This window comes from Anticarsia gemmatalis, chromosome Z, assembly GCF_050436995.1.
Source record: "Anticarsia gemmatalis isolate Benzon Research Colony breed Stoneville strain chromosome Z, ilAntGemm2 primary, whole genome shotgun sequence".
Taxonomy (NCBI): Eukaryota; Metazoa; Arthropoda; class Insecta; order Lepidoptera; family Erebidae; genus Anticarsia; species Anticarsia gemmatalis.
Window position 1 is genome coordinate 4,564,184 of NC_134776.1, and position 13,962 is coordinate 4,578,145.

Below are 13,962 nucleotides of genomic sequence, written 5' to 3' on the forward strand. Positions count from 1 at the left end.
TTACTTACCTGCGTCAAGATAGCACTGGACGAGATCTAAGAATCTCTTCTTAAGATGTGTCTTGGCTAATGTGACGATTTCCGACTTCGATGAGTTCCTTCTCAGAACCAGAGAAAAGGCAACATCTTCAGCGGTAGTTAATTTCAATAATCTTGAAAGTCGATTTAATAATGTATTTGTGGGTTTTAATATCTGCAAAAGAAATAGGAATGTGAGAAGCGAAAACGATGTTTAAGTGGTGCAGCTAGAATGAAGCGCCGAGACGTAGTCACTCGGCTACTATCGAAAGGCCTTTGCGCCTGATAGAATTCGATAAATTTCATTAATGGCATAATTAAATGTATGAGGGCTACACTATATCAATATAATATGACATTGACATAGTAAAAACTTATAGTACCTACATCTGTATGGTGTGTTATGTCCTTGTGTTTATGAAAATCTTCTTGGCCTCCTAGCCAGCTGCAGTTAACAAAATATTTTTCACAGAATATCTCATACGTATAATTACAAGAATACAGTAAAAAATGTCTAAGTTTACACATACTAATAACATTAAACAAGACCTAACATTGAATAGAAAGTATGACTTGTCTAAACATTTCCCAAGGAAGCGGGTACAAGATTAGACAGTTCATAACTCTTTGGGAAGAGAGTTTAGTTAAATGAAAATATCAACTGAAAATACCCAAAACTTAATTCTTAGTATTTTTAAGTTATATTTTATTATACTTTTTTAATTTATGCAAATGTATGACAGGAGAATGAATGAAAATTGAAAATAATTAATGATAACCAAAGGTCTAATCAGAGGAACAATACCAGAACTAATCTAAAGAAAGTTAGACCACTTACATGCCCAGTTTTGTTTTATTTGCCAAATATATAGTCAAATGTTAAAAACTTACATAGGGTTAATTCAAGGTGTTATTCAATACCATATTAGTATAAAACTAAATATTTCTTTCATTTATAAAATATCTATTTTCTGAAGTACCGACAAGAATCATAAACTGCATATTTACTTCCTTTACAATAGTGCTGATAGTCAAACTATCTAATATAAAATAATACAAGAAATGGAAAAATACAGAATTATTTAACATGTACTAACTGTCCTTATAAGTTTGTAGTTAAATAGACAGTCTGATTCATACATTTTTAATGTAATCAAGTCTTTTGAGTCACAATCGCCATAGAATAAAGGAAAAAAAACTTGCCCTTAAAAGGAATCAATCAGAAGAAATTGGAATAAATAGATGGTTTTTATCAATAATATAATTCTAGGATTCATGCAACACCACTTGCAAATTTACTACTCATTCACCATTCAACCTAATATAATTCATTCATAATCACTTAAAATGTTGTCTTTCCACTATAGATGTTTGAGGTAGCCCGGTGATGCCTGAGAAAAATCCTACCAATAGGACTGGCTGCGCTAAGCAAGGCTATGAATATGAAGTAATCCTAGAGATATAATTTTTGCTCACACGCCACTAGGCTTCCTAGCACACCTTTGGTGAAAACGCAGAGTTACTAATACCAGGCCGCTAACATATAGACAGGCACGTCGTTCATACATAGAAAGAAAGTTAGAACGCCACGTGATAGGTTTATGATAAAGTTTTATAAGTTACTAGCGGACCCGACAGACGTTGTCCTGTCTAATAAATCAAAAAAACATTGTCCAGCGGACAAAATTGTGAATCTAAACTATTCTCAGATCCCCTTGAACACACACAAAAAATTTCATCAAAATCGGTCCAGTCGTTTAAGAGAAGTTCAGTGACATACACACTTACAGAAGAATCCATACTAATATTATAAATGCGAAAGTAACTCTGTCTGTCTGTCTGTCTGCTACTCAATCACGCCTAAACTACTGAACCGATTTGGATGAAATTTGGTATGGAGATATTTTGATACTCGAGAAGGGACATAGGCTACTTTTTATCCCGGGAAAATGACGCATTTCCCGGGAAAATTCAGGTGGCGAACGAAGTCCCGAATAGTCAATATTATAATGACATTGAATTAACAAAATTCCGTTGTCATGGCAACTATTTTAATGACGGATATGCCTTAGCGCAACTTCGTTACAGTGAGAATATTTTTCGTGAAAAAAAAGCATATTTTGTATCATCACGCTACGATCAATAGGAGCAGAGTAACAGTAAAAAGTGTTACAAAAACGTGGAAAATTCTGACCCATTCTCTCTTATGTGACGCAAGCGAAGTTGCGCGGGTCTGCTAGTTATATTATATTATAAAGATAGGGAAAACCGACATTAAAAATTCATTCATTTTTAAAAAGTTAATTATAGACTACTTTGCTCCCGGGAAATTGATGGAAAATTGCGGGAAATCTATCAACGCAGAAGCTATTGAAGATGGCTTCTTTTTCTTTCTTTAAATACCGTGCTTTTAGATTTATTGAAAGTGTCTTGCATCAAAGACATCACCGTGATAGCTAGCGAAAATTCAATTGGCCTGTATTTTATAAGTACGAACTATTAAGACCGATAGAGAAGCAGAAATATTTTTTCTTTATATTTTTAGTTTTATAAAATATTTCGAATTTCCTTTCAGGTTGCCCTTTAACTTTCCATCTTGAATTCTACCTAAAAATATTGAAATATAAATTCATGCGTTCAGCATGCAATGATGCAAGTAATTATTCATTTACCTTACCTGTCATTTGCGTACGTATACTTAACAAGTAAGAAATAATGATAGGTTTAAAATAATAAGTTGTATGAAGATCACAGGTCGATTTGAAAGACGAAGCTTCAAAGCGGACAGTGTGTTGCTTTGTCTCTAGCGAGTGCAGTATCGTTAACAAACAAACTATTGATGTCAAAGGTTTGTTTACCCGTGAGCCGGGCGGCCGCGGGTAATGGGCTTGGATAAACTCGTATCTGCTATACTTACATATTTTCTCAAAATATTTTAACATTTGATGCAAAATGTGCTAGTTGCAAAACTATTGCTGATTTAAGAGTCAAAAGAGTTTCATTTAATTCGTATATTCCACGCTTTTTCACCTGTAATGAATATCACGTAAAGATAAAAATTGGAAACGCCACGTTATCTTCATACAACACTACTCATAATACCTATACAATGCACTTTATTGTAAATTATTAAATATATCTACCAAACAATATTATCAGGCAATATATACGTATTGTAGATATACATAGTTAACAAAGCATTTCTATGATTGGTCTTACTACTCTCGACAGCTGTGTCCCTTACAATTACCCTTCATAAAGGGATAAATTACTGATAAAAATAAATAACTTATTTAAGATACCGATGGCTTCTTAGTATAAAAGGCAATCACGTTAGAGATCCAGCTTAGTGCCAATTACAGGCAATCGCTTGTCACATGCTAGGTTCTGGTCTCTAACTTTATTTAAAAATCAAAATTTGGATAATGATGACTTTATATCAATGCATGTAATAACGCCGAATAATGACTCTATTATGGCCCATATACACAGTAGTCATCATAGAAAAAATATATCAACATGTCAAGCTTTTCCATATAAGCACGACATAAAACAGACATAAATGAATTTAATAATAATCATTACTGTTAAGGCTGTCTTGATGATTGTAGAGTAGAGCCCGAAGTTACTCTCATCTTAAACATATAATTATTAGTGATATTTCGATTTCAAGAAGGGAATATTCCATAGGTGGATTGAAAAAAGCAGGACATAAAGCCAGAATTATGAAAAAGAATATGAAAGAGGGCGATAAAGCAGGATATTTGAGAGAGGGCTAGCCAGGAATGAGGTACACTTACAAAGGTTTTATCAAATTTACCCGTTAACTGCCTTTGTAAACGGACTACTCAAATGGTAACCGACTCGAAAGCATTTAATAAACAAATCTTTAGCAATTTAGTGTTTGATTTTTCTTGAACGGACTGAATAAGATGATTAAAATATGAGATCTTGGTTCATTTAGCATTTTCAGACACAAATTCAAATATTAAATTGCTAAACCATCTAAAAGTAAAGCTTCTGAAAAGTCCCTCGCGACAAAAGGGGGCCAGCGTAAAGGCGGTGTAATCGTATCGGTTAACACCTCGTAAACACGCTGTGTGTGGTCGCGAAAGAATAATCTCAGCTAAACATCTAGTAATAATTGGCTAGCCCTACTACAGAACATAGCTACATCAATGAGACAGAGTAGATTGTAAGAAAAATTATGTATTATGTATTTATTACTTGTTTATGTAACAGTAAGATGAGTTTGGTGGTAACTTGAAAAACTCAATGAGAGTTCAATTTCGCAATAGTGGTTAAACCACAGGGACATTTTGGTTATTACATGCGTATTGAGAAATATAATGACAGCAAAGAGCTACACGTATGGAAACGTCTATGAGAAAGATGTACACTGTTGACATTTGGGCAAAGCATTAAAGCAGGCAAGCATGATACAATTGCCTTTACACATTTAAACGGAGACAGATTAGTTGACTTTCCATGATATTATACTTACTAGTCAAAAAGTAATATTGATGGCTTGATAAAAGTTACAGATATAACTGTAGTAAGATTTTCTACGTCACACAGGACCTATTCATAAAGACTCAAGTCTAATTGGTAATCCGCTGCAAGTGGCGAGGGTCTATGTGGGTCAATAGGATATGGACAATGTCCTTCAGAAGGTCAGATTCAGTCAGATACATTACTGATGTGCAAGTATATGTATGAGAATGTGTCTGAATATAGAAAAACAAAAAGACATGTCAATATGTGACCTAAACGGATGAATGATTTGAATAACAAATTGCCGTGATGTAATGTATAAAATTATTTAGTTATTGCGAAATCCGACCAAAACATTCACCCTTATCCGTCGTTAGTAAATGTGTAGCTGTTTCTACTTTAGTGTTTTTTTTTTCAAGTTTTCTTCAACATTGGCTACACAAGGATCGTTTTACTCAACGAAAGATTGCCTCAGGTAGTCGTTTTTTTGAAGGGCCTATACTTTTGTTACCATATGGCCGTGTATGCTAATATTTCAATGAAGCTAAAGTGCAGCAATATCCGTCATAAAATGTAGTGACGGTGTTGCACCGCCCGGTAATTGGAAAACTAGTTCTAGTTAAAGTTCAATGTTATGAAACTATTCAGAGCAGGACTGGCTCGCACCGATTTCGTTATGTGTATCTGTGTAGTGTAGTATTATGCCAATTGGTTAATGGGTACGTGTCGCGAATCCCGAGGACGATTCTCTATACCTATGTATACAACGATTTTAATCCCAACCATTTTAAAAGATAGATACTTATTTAGCCGCAGCAGACTATTTCCATTGTTTAATATTCGATTAAATTTCCATCGTGTATAGTAATCTGTTATGTTAAAAAACATTATAATAACATGTAAAAAAATAAATAGGTATATAAAGTAAAGTAGTATAGTCGTAAAATGATATGGGTACAGGACAAACAGACGATACAGGTGGAAGATGCATGGCCATTTAAAATGTAAATGATAAAACTAAAAAGGCTAAGCTGGAATGGTGGTGTAATGTGAGAATAGGAGATACTTACCTTCTGGAGAGAGCGAGTGGGCTGGTCGACCGCTCGACAGATAACAGTGGACTTAGCCGGGTGGTTGAGCAGCGCCGCGAGATGCTGCGCTAGCAGTGACGCGTGGAGACTGTTGTTGGCCGAGCTGCTAGACCGGTCGTTGTCCCACGAATTCTTAGCTGCCTCGTTGAGCAAGCACCTCAAGAGCTGATTTTCCGCTTCCAGTCCATATAGACTTACAAGCTGTCAACAACAAACATATGTTCAATTGTTATCACCACATTCATTATTAAGTAAACATTTATAAACACTACGTCATAATATCAACTGTAGTTTTGTCTCTTTCCCTCTAACTCAATTAACTAAAACAATGTTATGAGGCAATTGTATAAAAAATGAATAAAACCATAAGGAAAACAGTTAACTGGATTACACGCAGTAGTGTAAATTGCTAATTAAATCAATTGCACCGGCCGGCTAGCTGCAAGTAAAATCTGTGAAAAACTCGCAATACCTATTCGCAGTGCTTATTTACAAAACAATGTACCTCTAAAGCAAGCAAGGTCCCTCGGTAGTTGTTATTTCATCGTCACATATGATATACATGTATACACAGTCACACACACATACACAGGTAGACCACTCGCTAAGTACTTAGGACACCATAGATGAGTCTAAACGCACACATGTTAAAGGAATATAACTTCACTATTTACATTATTATAGTTGAAAACGAACTATTAAATTGAGAAAAGCATCCGTGACAAACGGATTGAGTTAAAAGGATGTTAAATTACACACACATCACTGGAGTAATGGAGTGTTAAGCTCGGAGCGCGAGTGACGACTGCGCGCCGGGAGCTATGGCTTGTTAGTGTGCACTCTTTGACAGGCTCACAGCCACGTTTCGTTCAATGTGATTTATACGGATAGTAGCACGTGAGAGCAAACATTGGATTCTGTTGTATGATAGAGCAGTGGATGTTTTAACAGCTCTCCCCGATATAGTCGGGTTTTAATAACGTGACGTCAGCGGAAACCTCGCTTCCAGGATTTGGGATGCAGAAATCAATCAAATTATTCTTTATTTGATTCGCTAATGACTTTTAAGTATTTATTTTTACAAATTGAGATGGTTATTAATGCATTTTGTTCAATAATCAAATTACTAACTCTTTTATGGTAATGACTACCGATTGTACTCAGATCTGATTTGTTATAAAATCAAATACATAAAATGTAAACTACATAATTGTTTCATTTAATTTCTGATTATTTAAATCTAACGACAGTTCAATAACTACCTCTAATAAATAGGTGCATGGCGTTGACTCATGAAGTAGGCAGTTATTTGACGCAGGTGATTGCGTAGGGAAAAGTTTCAAAACAAAACATCTTGAGATTTAGAACACGTGATCGCCGAGAAGCAACCCCGAATTTAGATCCCTTTGTTTCACTTAATTACGTACGAGGTACATTTTAACCTTTGCAATACTTTCTAAACTAATATAAAGAAAAAGTGCGTTAGGCTTCCCTATTGTATATAGTTTTACAATTTGAAAGGGTCGTTTGTTGGTTGTTTCTCAATGCCTAGAGACCTCACTGAATTCACGTAACAGAATTAAGATTTAGCAACTAGTTCAGATCAAGTATTTAGTGTTGTGATTCAGCAGCCTAGAAAGCATAGAGCCTGAAAAACATGTGTATAATGTGTATAAATAGAAAACACTCGAGATTCATTATAAATGAAAACTGGGTAGCAAAAGTTCTTGTAATCGATATAGGTCTAACGTAGTGTCTTAAAGTAAATTGCATGCATATGGAAGTAGATTATCGATCGCAATCGAAGGTTTTAAGTTCATATACAGTATTCACCCCGACCTCTTTACCTATTTTCATATTAAAACATGTTATACAATTGATGCTCTAAGTATTAACTTATGTTACAGCTCTAAGCCCTAAGGAAAAGCCGAGTCTGCACAAAGCAGATGGGTCAAGGGCGTCAAGACAAGGTGATTCACTAGAGACGCGAAGACGTTTCTTATTCCATTTGGAAATCTAACTGATGCAGTCCATTAACTAATTAATTTTAAAAAATCTGTTGTACGGCGACTAAGCGACAGTGAGTAATTGCTGTAAGAAAAACTAACACGCGATTCAGAAAACTAAACTAGGGTTATTTCACGAGTTAACACGGTCAAATTAGTTGCATGATACGGTGGGTTACCAAATACTAATCTGGCCATGCATGAAACCGACTTATTCGTCGTAAGGTATGTGAACCCGGCGATGCACGTTTTACTGACGCAACAGATATTTTATACAATTTTGTAGCAGATACATCGGACATTAGTGCTGCATAGTTCGAACCCGGGTTTCGGATATTTTAGTCAATTTGCACGAAACCTTAATGAATTACAAACTCAAACTTCGTCATGAGTCGCTCCGTCTATTGGGGAAAACGTAAGTTTGTTCGGTAGTTTTCGATTATAACTTGTTCAGACAGACAACGCTAGGGGAAGACTGTTTTAAAATATAATTATGTACCGCATAATAAATAGGAGCAAAGATTTCGGAAGATTTTAAAAAGTGTACTATTTTCAAACCTAGATAGCTGTGTTATATTTCCAATGACGTATGCAAATTATTTTTCAGCCGTGAATTTTAACATTTATATTTTTTATAATACGGGTAAACTTTATAAAAGGTTTTATGTTTGAACACTGACGTAATAATTTATTAACTTTTCCACAACTAGGTCACTGTAGGATTTATCTCTAGCCATATTCCCAACAGTAATGGGTGGTGCTGGTTCTAGTGTAAACGGATTGACCTGAATTGAAATTCTCTGTAAAGTAATCAGGGTTTAAATTATCGGGATAACTGTTCATGACGTGAGAGCAAAGTTCAACGCGGCAACACCGGCTATAATCTGCATTATTTTCCACGAAAAACCATTCTATAAATAACATCGATCAATAAAAGCAAAGAGCAAAGCAGGAACAAAATTCAATGGAAAAAGGTTTTTTCATGCTGTAAGTCTTCGTACTAGGAACAAGCTCTTTGTTCCCCGCGGTGGATTTAACAGACATGATCATGGAATACTAGAAACAACTCTTTGAGGTGCACAGCTGTGTGCAGAGAGCGAAACTGTACAGGGTTGTTTTATATGAAACATTAATATCGTAATATGCATGTTCTGTACTTCATCAATCTCGAAGTTGTAATAGTGATAATGGTTCAGACAGTTATATCGCTGCATAAACACCAGTCATATTTAGATTTTGTTTTAAATGACACGATAAAAGATTCATAATGCCTGTCTACATGTGTTAAGAGTACCATTGTGATATTTTAAATTCGTCTATCAATCACAAGCTGATGTTTCATTGATAAACATGAATGGAAAATGTGACATTGAATACATATTTATTAGATCCTGAAAATTATTCAGAATATTTGAAGGTGACTGAAATTTGTATGTATTCGCTCATCTCAACGAATAATAATTTTATATCGAACTTGGTATTCGGAGTCAGATCAAAATCTGTAGAGAGCGAACCTGAGCCTGAGATTGTGCCCCTAGATAAATGTTTAAACTCTGAAGAGCTCCGGCGGTCCTAGCAAATAGTAAATACAATCTAGGAGGAAATTAAATCTATATTTTTGCAACGAACTTAGTCTGACAAGATGCGAATGTTAATACAGATCGCAACGTTTAAATACATAAGACCTGCCTTGTTTACTTTTCAGAATCAAACGATTCGCATAAGGACTAGTAAGAAAATAAATATGAATGTACAACTTAGTTAAATATTTGTAGATACTAAATTATTTATAAGTGAACTATTTTTTCAAGCGGCTAAGCTAGGACTTCATAAAATCGTTAAAATAAGTTACAAAAAAAGATATATACAATTACAATTCGTTTTTTATATTTGGCTACAGGGGGCAATCAATCTCTTAAACTACTAAACCCATTCAATAACAATTTTACTCGTCCCGCAGACAGAAATTTGCAAAATTACCGCGCTACTCCTCTTGCTCCAATTGATTTTAATCTCACCCCGGCTCTGACTCGCAAGTTCGATTCCGGTGAACCCATGTCCGTTACATCTAGATTACATATCTGTCTGTAGGTATTTACCAGCTTAACTTCAAAAGCTGAACCGAAAATCTCGAGAAATTCTCCGCGTATAGCCGATATAAAAAAGGGCTTTTTACACTTTACTTAGGATAAAAGTGACAAATCTCAATCTTTTACAAAAACTAGTAGTAACTGGTGTTAATGTAGACCAAGAAGTGGTTTTACGGAACTCACGCACGTAATTCTGCTATAGAAATCCACTGAGTCAAAAGCAAGTGCTCTCACAATAGAGTCTATTGACTAAGGTTCAAGGACTGAACGCTCGCATACGCAACGTGTTGCAATCAACGCAACGTACTTTTCACTTTACGCTGTAACGATTTGTATCAGTAATTACATACACAATTTTTTTTACGCGTGTTACTATGGAAAATCATATTTTAATGCTTGTTACGGTTTTTAGTCTTTTAGTAAGTTTTTTAACAAAACGTGATTTTATTATATTTTCTTATTTAATATTGAGATTGGTAACAATTTTTTTATATGAATTATTGAAAAATCTGTTACCAATTACGTTCAATTTACGCAAAACTATTAAAAATAAAAATGAATCTGATCATAATAATAAACTCGTTAAAATAACCTAAAGAAAAAAAATAGCAACGTTATTATCTTCAATATATTTTCGGCAATAAGCTGAATCTCGACCGTTTCAGGTGAGCAGTTTTAAAACTAGTTCGTAGATTTGTTGGTTGATTGCTGGCAGTGCGATAACGATGAGTCACACACAAGCGCGCCTTTCACTCTACCCTCCGCGCATGCGCACGAACGACACTCGTCCACGACTAACCTATCAACAAAATATATTCCACTACCACGAATTAAACGTTACGTTATATTTATTTTGTATCATTCTTACTCACTTTTTACTAGAATGCGCTATAAACTACAGCATATTCAAAGCGTTTCCCTCCGTAAAATCCGCTTTCTATTGCAGCAAAAAATCGCGTCATTATTCTTACTGAAGATGGCAAGACCTACAAAGGAATGAAACTCGCCAGCGGCGACTGAAGACTTGAACGTAGACGGTTTGTTTCGCATTACGTAGCCATGGTATCACGACAAATGGCTAAGCGAATAAATACTTTAGCAGTTCTATTTATAGTGGGGAGAGTACTGATGTCACAAACATTAGCTGTTAGTCCAATCAAGAGTCAAATAATCAAGGTAAAAAGTAAGCATCATAATATAGCAAATTGTACACACGACTTCAAGCTCTTTACCACTACTATAGAGGTTATTATAGCGTGGTAAAACAATGGTAAGCCCATAAAAGAGACTGAAAATAACCGAGAGTAGGAAGCATTGACGCGATAAATTATTGGCTATTTAACAATTTGCGTAGCTCTCCAAGTATTGTTATTTAAATATTGTAAATATACTTAAGATAATAAATGATAATGCAAACAACATTGAGAACGCCGCTATTTTCTTTATAAGCCACTTAAAAGAATTAAACGTAGATAAAAATTATCTACAAGTGAGTAATTAAATACTGATTCAGAGCTATTGTTTGTGTCATTTTCATTGGTAGAGAAGTATGAGGGACAAAGCATTAATGGTTTTCGGACGAAGAAATCCGATACTTTTAACTTGTGTTGTAAAACAAAGAGCTACGTTTAGCATTTATAATTTTTTTTATTCTGTTCTTCAGCTTTAAAATTCACTAGACAGATAGATACTTTGTACAATCATAATAACGGATCTTACATCGGGACTTACAACGCATCTAAATCATTTACGCTCCGGGAGTCCATCCGTACGTAACACTTGTAGCTGTGAAAACAGCCCTCAAATATTCAGTAGTAATTTTAATATTAATTTTAATCGACTATATTATTATTTGCTTACAGTACAATTTGTCCCATAATTGTAGTTTATAGTAAACTGTCCCATTAAACCATCAAACAAATTAGTGTAAGCAGAACACTAGCAAAACATCATAAATAAATTAAACACAAACTATATTGATCTACCAGTCCCCTGTCCCACTAACAATAAATTGACACTTACAGAGCCATCAGAATAACGTCCAAATCGGACTTCATTTTATTTATTCATGATTGCTTTCAAAATGTCCCACAAATCACTTCACAAAGTCACAAGCTAAAATAATAACATTCGCTAGACTGATCGCGATTATATTTACATAATATAGTCTAAAATGATCGCGTCTGTCATGCCTTTCGCTAATTATAATGTCTCATAGAGCGTGAGATATGAGACCGATAAAATAATTTAGACAGGAACCCTCCCTTAACTACACGACAGCAATGTTAGTCACGTATTAAAGGAAGAAAGCCTCCTTCAGTACTGGTGGAAAAACCATGGTGTATTATATTGCACGTATCGATTTCCTATTTGTAGTATTTGCTGGGCAAAACCCAGTAATCATAGAGGTTTCAGGTGGCCTGATTCCCACATTTATAAAATATTACCGAGGTCATTTTGTCGGTACGAACAAAGGGAAGGAAAGTGTGCATGTAATGACTTAGATGAAAATGCATAGCAATCGCAATGCCTGTGACATTATTGGTTTAAACAGAATGTAAGACATGCAGAAACTATATAATTATTTTGTATGGCTTCGGTCTAATCGTTTTCTTTACGTAAATGTAGATGACGGTATAAAGATACTACTTATTGCTAAATACATACTACTTTTGTAGTAACAATAGTTGCAATATAAGTTATACTGTATAAACATTGAACATTCAAAATTTGAACCCAAATTGACTTGTCTTACACAAATATTCTTTTCTATCTCTCTTACGACATTCTCGCCTATTTCTGATCTAGATATTGCTCATCATATGGGATGAGATTACGCTTTAGTATGTACATGTAAGTACTTCTGATGGTTTAAGTAAAACCAGTCAGTTTTATTTACTTCAGGAACAATCACACATTTCAGTGCCATATTTTGGTCAAGTAGGCTTTAAATAATATTTGTAGAGAGAGAAAAGAGAGACATAACATATTACAAGAGTGAATCTGTAATAGGCTCTAACTTCAACACTTTGATAACCTGACTGTTCTATATCTTAAAAAGATCAAGAGGTCAAGTCTGGCTTTACATTAGTTAATTTTACAGAATAATCTTTCCACAACATTGTCATATTATTACCCAGCAAAACAGTCAATGTTTCTTTCTCTTTACAATGTGGTTTAAGAACAACTTGTTTACTAAATTTAGTGCAAACTTGAAAGGATTTGGACTTTGTGAAACTGGTTTACCAAAAAGTATGTTATGTGTCTGTCTTTGAACTCTATAGATAGTGTATATAGATTAGTATCACTAATTATATTACACTATTGAGTATGTTATTAGAGTTGATTATGTTAGTAAGAATTATCGCAAGCAGTATAAGACAACATTTCAGTACTTTTATTTATCAAATTAAATGTATTATCAGACAAATATTTGTCATTAAAAACTTTCAAAATGCATTGGTTACTCATAGCAAAGCAGCAATTGTATCGCTCAGCAGATTACTGTTAAAAAACAGGATTAAAAAAATATGTACAAAAATAAGTTGTAATAATAAAAGCAACATATCTCAACCTCCATTAAGAAGTTTTGTTCTTTTGAGGGAAAGAGACCAAATAACTTAAAACCTACTTATTAGTATATGTAGAGTTTTATTTTATAAACACTGAAGTAACAATAATGATGCAACATACATAATAATGATTGTCTACCCCAAAAGAATGACTAAATACAATTTCTTAATTTCATTGTATAACAAATGCTATCTATCCTTCTATAAAGATAGACTGATTTAAATGTAAAGGTCAGCAAGTGAAATGAAAGAAGTTAAGTCTAGGGCTCAAAAACTTCAAGATTAAATCACGTTTAACCTTGAAAATGAAAAGTTGAGGGTTCTTTCTAACAAGACGGTGATATCTACAATCTGAATCTCAAGATGAAACTGAATTGAGTTAAATAAGTTAGAGCCGCACTTCCACCAACATTTCAATTTGCCGCATGACTAGATGCACATTTTACTATCTAGATTTCTTTTTAATCGCTTCACAGTAGTCACTTGAAGAAACTTGAGGAAAATGTGTCATAGACGGATGATTTGTTAATAAAATATTTGATTTGTCTTAAGCTGATTGTATTGAAGCACACTTATTGACAGATATTTTAAAGAGATTTCAAAAGGCCTTAGAGACAAATGATAGAAAACAATGTACCTAATATGGTTTCTTCTTTCTCGAGTAGATTTTAGATTTTTGAATAATATTATAT

At 34.2% G+C, this 13,962-nt stretch overlaps 1 protein-coding gene across 8 annotated transcripts in view; it reads right to left on the reverse strand.

Annotated features, from left to right (window-relative positions):
- Not1 (CCR4-NOT transcription complex subunit 1) overlaps positions 1-13,962 on the reverse strand; it is a 30,065-nt gene that overhangs the window by 14,630 nt on the left and 1,473 nt on the right. For all 8 annotated transcript variants that reach the window (XM_076134383.1, XM_076134381.1, XM_076134380.1 and 5 more), the window contains exons 2-3: positions 5,582-5,803; positions 9-192 (exon numbers count right to left, since the gene is read on the reverse strand). In XM_076134383.1, coding sequence (XP_075990498.1) covers positions 9-192; positions 5,582-5,803 — 406 coding nt within the window. The remainder of the gene's footprint in view (positions 1-8; positions 193-5,581; positions 5,804-13,962) is intronic.